Source organism: Morus notabilis, unplaced genomic scaffold, assembly GCF_000414095.1.
Source record: "Morus notabilis unplaced genomic scaffold, ASM41409v2 Scaffold442, whole genome shotgun sequence".
Taxonomy (NCBI): Eukaryota; Viridiplantae; Streptophyta; class Magnoliopsida; order Rosales; family Moraceae; genus Morus; species Morus notabilis.
The window spans coordinates 13,049-22,433 of NW_010358595.1; the positions used below are offsets into that span (position 1 = coordinate 13,049).

Genomic DNA, 9,385 nt, shown 5'->3' on the forward strand with positions numbered 1-9,385 from the left:
ATATATATATCTATTTTTTTTTTTTTTTTGGATTATGAGTTTCTTGATCATTAAGCTAGCGGAATTTGTTTTCCTTCTTTCAAGAAAATAAATCAAAGAACAATGACTATATAGAAAAAGGCAGAAGTTGATATTTGGAAGGTCAAGTTTACTTGGTTTGAATTTTCCTTGAAAGATTTATGGTTGATTGATTTATAATCATAAACTTTTTTCTTACCTTGGTTTGAAAGGAAAAGATTTTTCTTACCTTGATACATGAAAATTGATCTAATTGTCAAGAAATTAATCTCTAACAACAGTAATTTGGGGTGACAATCATAGGATACATAAATTTATCATAACATATTCACTTATATCAACCAAGTAGTGCATTTCCACGTGGCCTAGTGAAGCATTGGACCCACAAAATTAGCTTTTCAAAGTGAAAGAGGTGCTTCCTTATTGTGTAAACATGACAAGTGTAGAGCAATGCAGCTAATGTTACCGCACCGAAGGATATCAATATCAATATCCAGAAATCCTGATCAAACATATTATAGCATGAGCAACTGTTCAAAAAATGTTACTAAATGTTTGAAGCAAAAGGGTGTGTGATGTTCATAAACATGCAAAACTACCTGTGGATTTGAGATGAGTATTCCCATGACATAACCCATCAAATCCATGCTCGATTGAAGAGAGTTCTGAACACCTCCTACCACACAGCGATCCGACTCCGGAACATAATCCTTTCAAATGTGGCAAAGAACCAAAAACAAAGGAAGAGGAAGAAGTGAAACAAGTTAGGTATACACGAATAAATATGAATAGGGGTTTGTCCCCAGTCATTCATTCATCAAGAACCAGTCTAATAGTACAACATGGGCTGTTTAGTGCGCATGATTAGGGAGGACTGTATAGAATGACATTTTAATATTGTGTTTGGCGAACATTTTAAAGGACTTTTTGTCTAGTTCATGAGATAACTTTTAACTAGAGTTCATTCCAATCCAGTCCTTTACAAGTTAGCTGAAATTTGAAGATGGAAGGAAGATGAAAAGGAGAAGAAACAACCATAAAAGGGACTTGAGGTGAATGAAAGTATGTTGATTTTTCTCTCACTGGTTGTGTCTTGTTTCTCTAAATATCCAAGTATTTATAGACTTCTTGCCCCTAGGAATATCTAAAACCAGTCTCTTAATTTATATAGTGGATTTCTTGAATTTGATTACATTTTGCATGCCTTACAGTTGTCATTGAGGCTGGTTAGGTGTCAAACATCATTCGACACTTTGACACTTATTCTTGATGCTATCCAGCTGTTGAAAAGTTGTTTGAAACATGATTTTTATTGTCAAGTTGATAGTTTAAAATACTTGGTTTTCTTCAGCAACCAGCACCTTTTAATAGCTTTTTTAGTTGTCAAATTTTTTAAACTAAAATTCAAGTTATTACTAAGATTAGTTTAGAAAAGATGATAACTAAAAACTGTCTGTAAAAGGACAGCCACAATAAGATTCAAAGGTGTTAGTTGTTAAAGAAAACTAAGTATTTTAAAGGGCTATCGGCTAGACAACAAAAAAGCAGGTTTCAAACAACCATTCAACAGCTACACAACTCAAAGAACAAGTGTCAAAGGCCGTTTGACACCTAACCAGTCTAAAAAATACATGTCAAATGGTGTTTGACACCTGATCAGCCTCAATAATAGTTGACAAAGGGCATACAAAACCTGATCAGCTTCAAGAAAACCACTATACAAATCAAGAGACTGGTTTTAGAAGTTTCTAAGGATAAGAAGTCTATAAATTCTCAGTCATTTTATAGAAACAAGATACAATCAACCAAAAAGAAAAATCGGTAAACTTTCATTCCCTTTAGTTCTTTCTTCTCCTTTCACTCTTCCTTCCATCTTCAAATTTCAGCCAAGTATATCAACCGTCTAAGTCCTAGATACACATATCTCTTTCTTTCTTTCTTATTCTAAACAATCAAAAAGTCCCTCTAGATATCAAATAAGATCAAGATCCTAATCTAAAAGCTATTGAGCTACAAAGCCTAAATTTTCAATTATGTTTGTAGTATTATTTACACTTAAAATATGTCTTTATAATAAAACCTATTCATAATACTTGGTTCATTTAGCTATTATCTCTTTCCTTTTCAGAATTTTTACATTTTATGTAATTTATTTAATATTATTTTCCAGTTCTATGAACTGCTCCATGCTTTATTTTCATTTCTTTTAGTTGATTAATTCAGTTATCCAATCATGTCCTTTTATTTTATAATTAATCCAGCTACCCTGTCCTTTTATTTTATTTTCATGTTGATCCAGTTATCTAGTTCTGTTGTTTAAATTTATGTATAATTCTAGTCTGCTGGTCTAGTTTATTATTCTTCCGTTTTTCAATCTAATCCTTTGTGTTTATGCACTTTTATTTTTACTAACTTAATACCCTTAATGTATTATGGTTATCATTTTTATTAGTGTCAAAAGAGTAGTTCTAATTTTATCACAAATAAAATCTCAATCATTGTGAGAAAATATACTATACAAAAAAGGTCAAAAATATGGTTTAAAGTTTAAACTGCGAACCAATTGTCTATTGTTAATATTTCTGAAAATCTAACGGTAAGAATAGTGTTCTACTTTGACACACAAATTTTTTTTTAATTATTATTATTTTTTTTTTTCCTCTTACTTGCATTTGTTGAATTACAGATAAGTCAAAAGGCCACAACCCAAGCCGAGATAATGCCACTCCTGCCATCAGCATATGCGCAGATATGATGCTATTTTGAGCCCATATTGAAGCCACACAAACCAGGAGGCAGATCCACTACATGTGAACCAACCCAGGAAGACATTTCTTAGTTGTCTTTAGGAGGAATGAACAAGAAATTACTAAAATTTATTCACGACAATCACTCTGAAGTGCTTTTTTATGTGTGGTGAAGTTTTTACCTGAGACCAAATAGACCAGAGTCCTGTTCTAAGTGTTAAAATACGAGATTGCAAAATTGGGTACACGAGTGTTGCAGCAATGCCGATCACAGCGCTAATACCGCGCGCTATTCCGATGACAAACGCTGGTATCCCTTCCCATTCTAGGGTGGCTGTCATTAATGTTCCAAAACTGTAACACAAACACACACACACACACACACACACAAAAAGGTGACTTGAACCATTTAGTAAGTGAATGAAAAGCCACAAGAAAAAACACAAAACTCATGTTGATCAGAGGGAAGTTTGTAGGATATACTTAAATGTCCCAGTGGTAGAACTTTTTAGTTGTTTATATTCATTCCCCCTTATAAAAATTGTTGTTTTTATAGATTTCAGGTAAGAACTATAATACACATCATGAGAAATTTAATCATAAATTAACAAAATTTTGTCCCTTTCTTTTACATATAACAAGTTATATTTTAGTTTTATGATATATTATGAAACTATATATTGTTTTCCTTCAGCTAATAACTTAAAGCAAAAAAGAAAAGAAAAAGGTTTCACCTGAGAACAGTGAAATATAACAAAGCCAGAGCTATTCCAGGAAATACAACATCTTCCTGCAAATATACTCTCCATGCATTAAGATATGGAACACTTGAAACCAATCAAGTAACTTTTGTTATGAAACTTTCCTCACTTCTGCACTTTCCTGGTCATGAGAAAGAAAACTTTTTCTCTGCCGATGAGAAACGGATTTTCTATCTTCACTATCACTTTGTGAAGATATTCTTGAGGCCCTCCTCTGGCTACTTTGTTCTAAAGCTGGAATCCCGTTATACACGGAGATGAAAAGCCAACATTCCATCGAAACTGATATAGTATTCCATAGAGCCAAGGTCAGAGCGGAAGCTTTTAGTGACACAAAACTGATAATGAAGCCAGTAACCACAGGAGCACATAGTTGCAAGTGAGATCAATGCGTCTAATGACCGAGTTCATCTTCGTTAGATGGTCGGGCGAATGCCCTTCTGATATCACCACAATCCTAATTCATTATAAACATCGAATTAATGAAAAATATATACATGTTGTCAGTTTCAAGATCATGAGTTAAACACGTTATAATACGGGATTCTCTATGTTTTATCGAAATGTTGCATTTCATCCTATGTTTTCAGGTACGCTGCATCTGTTTCCTACATTTTTTAAGTTCTATAAATTGTGTTAAGACTATCTCTTACATTCTACTAATCGCTTTAAAACCTGTCCTGGTAAATTGTGTAAAAACCATCCCCAAACACGATTTGAGGAAATTAGGGTTAGATGCTGTATTCCTGCAAACATCGGGTGATACGCATCATTTTGATTAAACACATAAGAGGTTTTTGTCATTATCCTTAAAATGTGAGTCTTTCGGGTGATGTTAGGGATTCATGTAAGCTAGACGAGTAGAATAGTATAAACAAGGTTCGAGTTATTTCCGATTACCATTCTCTTTCGATTAGGATGGTGCCGGCAAGAGTGGAAAGCACTCCAATTGCTCCAGAGATGTTTGTTAATATCACAAGAAAAACGAATCCACTGAAGTTTTCCGACTTCAACGTTGAGTAAACAATTAATGCCACCACAGCGCCTCCAGCAACTATGAAAGAGAGATTTTGTGTTACCAACCAAAGTTGGAGAACCTGCCAAGTACAATTTTATATGTAAATTTGATTTAGAAAAGAGAATCCAGGGAGAAAAAAGAACCAAGATATAGACGTAGAACCACTAGAGAGAAGAATAGAACTAAAGCCGAGAAAAAGCTTCCAACATGATATAAAATACTAAATGAACAACTAAAAATTGGCATTTTTGAGACCCTTTTATATGTCAATCTATCCACCAATTGTCCAAGAATGGGTCCAAACAGTGCAGTAGAGGCAGATTCCACCACACCATAAATAGCAGCAAATAACAAAGAGTCTGGCCAAAGGCTTATCATGTACAACCCAACTGAGAATTCCCACATCCTGATTAAAACGCCACAAAAAAAAAAAAAAAAAAAACAAAAGCCCCTTCAAATGCTGGATTTTCTACCGCTTTTGAGAACAAACAAAGCCATATTAGGAAATGAAATAACCATCCGTGATCATAACATTAAACCTGATAAGAACTAAAGGAACTGAAGAATACTAAGGGGAAATAACTCAAAAAGTACATATATATGTGTATATATATAGACTATATATATAGACACACACAAACAAACCTGGCACCCCATCTGGCCAAGAAGTGAGCAACATATAGATATCTGATGAGAGTCGATGGGAAAGAATCGGTTTGAGAATTACAAGGTTGTTGTTGTTGCTCTTCTACTTCTTGGATAAGCGGTTCGTTCAAGTTATACATGTGAGTTTTTCTTCTGTAATTCAGTGCTTCTTTTAGCTCCTCCACTTTCTGAGTTCTAATTAGCTTGACCCTTGAAGCGGTTTACAGAACAGCTATGAGGGATTCTTGTTTGATTTGATTTGGTGGCTCTGATATGTTGATAATACTAACAAGGAATGAAGACAAATTGATACTTGACAAGGAGAAGTATCACTTTCTAGGAATAACTTGTAATATTAATTTATTTATTCTTGTAAGAGTAATAACAAGTGTGGTTACGTGGTGCAAAATCTCTGCACCACTGAGGAGTAGTTAGAAACTTAGAACATGGTTTTAAAGTTTAAAAGCAGCAAGAGTATGGCCGATTATTACTGTCCAGACCATTATGAAATAATCCTATGTCAGAAAAACCGAAATAACACTTTCAAATTAGATAGATGGTAATATTAGACGCAATATTTCCTTAGTGGACAGCTTCTGAGCTAATAAAACGTGGAGTTTAATAACAGGACATTCTAGGTAGGATCACTCAGTATGGTATTGATCGCGGCTATCAAATTTAAATCAGACGGTGTATATATTATATGGGGATGAATAGGATGCATCATGGATACTTTGAGGATTTTTTAGATTGTACTGTTACATCCACCTCATAAATGTCGTCTAATTTGCATTATAAAATTAAGGTGGATAACTCTTGTGGTGGGGTGCCTTGCCATATAATTTTTCTTATTATTACTTTTAATTTGCAAGTCATAATAGATTAAATATTTGGAATACTTACTTTGCAAATGCCACCTAAAATGTCCAAGTCAAAATAGATTAAATATTTGGAATACTTTACTTTGGCAATATTTGGAATAATTTGCAAATGCCACCTAAAAGAAATTAAAGATATTGAAGTGTCCAATTAAAAGCTAGCTTAACATTAAAGGGCAGATGAATAAGAGGTCCAATAATCAATCTTCTTTAAGTTCATTAATTGTTGAAATAGGGCCTTCTGCTCCTCAGTCTTCTACTTCAATAATAGGAGGGTAATTTTTACAACTACACCCTCAAAATGTTACATCAACTTATGATTAACCCCCAAATATTAGCTCTTTTATTTCTACCCCTTTAAATTACAATTAATCAAATGGCCCATTAATAGATTACCAAAATACCCTTAATGATGTATTGCTAATTTAAAAGATCCCGGCGGTATCTTTGGTCCCCGGCTGGCTGCCGGCGGGACCTCCAGTTGTCGGCCGGTGGGGTCTCCAGTCATGGTCAACGGATCTTCAGTGGCCAGCGCCGGCCATAATCCGTCAGGCTATATGATTCATAATGTGCCAGACTATGACCCATAGTCTGTCAAAGACTATATCTCATAGTCTGCCAGACTATAACCCATAGCCTGACAGGTTATGCCGGCCGTAAGTCTCCGGTCACCGGCATTGGCCATAGTCCGTCAGACTATGACCCATAGTCTCACAATTTATGTTAGCCACGGGTCTCCGGTTGCCGGTGCCGGTTATAACCTGTCAGACTACGATCCATAGTCTGTCAGACTGACAGACTATGACCCATAGTCTGCCAAATTATGACAAACTGTGATCCATAGTTTGTTAGGTTACGCTAAATTACAAATTCACATTGAGCAACAATTTACCACTTCCCAATAAAAAAAATTACATAAAATTAGAAATTTCATATTACAAAGAAAAAACACAAAATTTCAAAATCCATAAACGACAGTTCTTTAGCCAAATTCTTATTTTGTTCAGCATCAAATATAGTCTATTTTTTCCGCTGAAGTTTTAAGTAAACGAAAAAATTAGTAGGTGTTGAAAGTAGAAAATACCAAGATCATCAACAAAGTTAGAGTCCTCAATCAAAGTACGTGAAAGCAAAACAAAAAACAATAAACATCATACCTGCAAGTGATATCAACCTACATAAATAGCAAATGATAAAGATTCAGCAAGGAAACGTCAGAGCTCATTGTACACGACTTGAATGAGCAATATAGCTTTTACTTCTACAAGAGAAACCTGCAAGTGTTGAGAAAATATCATTGACAATCAGAAAAAAGAGCAGTTCAATTCAAATCTCCAAAAGAAAAAATAAAGTAGGTCTTCTTGCTATCTATAAGTAACCCCGCAAACATTATCAAACTCCGAAATTCCCAATCTGCAAATTATCACTATCAACACACTATAAAAAAAAATAAAAAAAAATAAAAAAAAACCAACAACAACAACAACAACAACAATAACAACAACAATAACTAAAAAAAAAAACCAACAACAACAACAACAACAACAATAACAACAACAATAACAACAAACACAACACCAAACATAACTCTGTGGTGAAAAGAAAAAACAAACGAAACAAAAGAAAACCCAACGGCAAGTCTTTACTCTAATTCTCATGCAAAAATATCCACCAACCAAAGTCCATCTGTTCATGTATGAAAATCCCCATCATTGAATGCATGATGCTATACTTGAAAGTTTCCACACACAGTTATTCTCGTTTTGTGCTTTGAACACTTGGGAAAATTCAAGTAAGACAAACCTCGCCAACTTGTTTCATAGATCAAAACGTCAAGTTGATCAAACTTACATGAACTAAAGTCGTAATCAGACAAAAAAAAAGCACGATTTAATGCTTATCAGGCCTTTTGAGACGCAAAAACCAGTTGTTAGAAATCAGTTCCCACCCGTCCAAATTCCAAAGCATTTCAAGATTTTTAAAACAACAGCCAGATCAGCCAAGTTAAGTTGCAGGTAATTGAAACTTCAAACACAAATCAAGTTCTTTCGAAAATTATTTTTTTGTGCATTATCTAGTCTTAGTCAGCCTCCATAACCGCTATACACCATCATTTTCCCATTTCTACTCGCAAGATATTCTATGCCAAAAGTAGCCATTACATTCTGAAAAAGATCTTAGTAAAAAAGAAAAATAGTAGTTGGTTGTGCCAATTTGCATCGAATTAATAATGAACCCGCGACAGAATGTCATAATTGCATATCTATCACACAACAAATAGATAGATCTACTGATCTACATACACACACACACACACAATGTAAAAAGTTAATACTTGAGGTTGATCTCACACTATGAATGCATGCGGTTCAAGGTGCTGCTTTATTATTATTTGGTATGGTTATACATATTTTATTTTCATGATAAATGATCAAATAAGATTTGCAAAAGGAGAGAAACAAACAAAGAAAAAACGCAGACAGAAAAAGAGAGGAAAAAGAAAAAACGCAGATTTATCAAAAGAATTCTCAACTGAAAACATTTCAAAGATCCTACTTTAACATATACACCAATTCATAACCCTAATCGTAACTCCTTCAAATATCGAAATTTAAAGAAAATTCTAACGAAATAACAAATAAGAAGAATTGAAGTCCTAACGGACATGAAAGCATACTAAACAGTTCCCAAAATCAAAATTTACAAGCAATTATTAGGTGAAAAAACGAAAAAATTAGGAAGCAAATACCGGCACGGAATTCGCCGTCAAGGTTCCGTTGGTGGCGATAACAGACGACCTCCGGAGCCCAAAACCCCATCGGAGGACCGAAACGCAGCGTTCGACATTGACACGAGTAGCCGGCCAGGACACGACAGCAAAAGGGAGGGCATCTGAGAAGCAAAACCAGATGACCCGAACCCAAACCCACTGCGGCGAGATGGCCGACGGCCATAGCTAGTGACTCCGGAACGAAAATGAAGGCCATGGTTCGACGGAGGCGGAGAAAGAGAGGAGAGAGGTAAGCTTCTGGCGGAGAGGAGAGAGACTGGGACGAGGGAAGGGGGAGAGAGAGAGGTCGTAGGTCGTAGGTCGTCGAGAGAGGAGAGAGGAAGCGGTGGAGATAGAGCGAGAGAGAGAGAGAACGAGAGGGAAAAGATGGGGAGAGAGGAAGCGGCGGAGATAGATTCGTGTGTTATGATTCGAACCATAGTTTATTAGAGTATTTTTTTTCATAAAAAATATACATAAATTAAAAATAATTTTAAATTATGATTCTGAATTTATCAATTAAATGTCTTTTAAATTTAGAGTTTGAA

General features: G+C 34.9%; 1 protein-coding gene across 1 annotated transcript; it reads right to left on the reverse strand.

Moving 5' to 3' along the window:
• Positions 1 to 252: 252 nt before the first annotated feature.
• On the reverse strand, positions 253 to 9,115 carry LOC21404780 (solute carrier family 40 member 2). Its single transcript, XM_024162134.1, is given in 12 exon segments — positions 253 to 520; positions 618 to 728; positions 2,685 to 2,822; positions 2,948 to 3,119; positions 3,500 to 3,555; positions 3,636 to 3,904; positions 3,907 to 3,983; positions 4,427 to 4,623; positions 4,800 to 4,950; positions 5,190 to 5,474; positions 7,225 to 7,341; positions 8,817 to 9,115. Coding segments are annotated over 10 exon segments (1,476 nt in total). The 5' UTR covers positions 5,330 to 5,474; positions 7,225 to 7,341; positions 8,817 to 9,115; the 3' UTR covers positions 253 to 355.
• Positions 9,116 to 9,385: the final 270 nt, after the last annotated feature.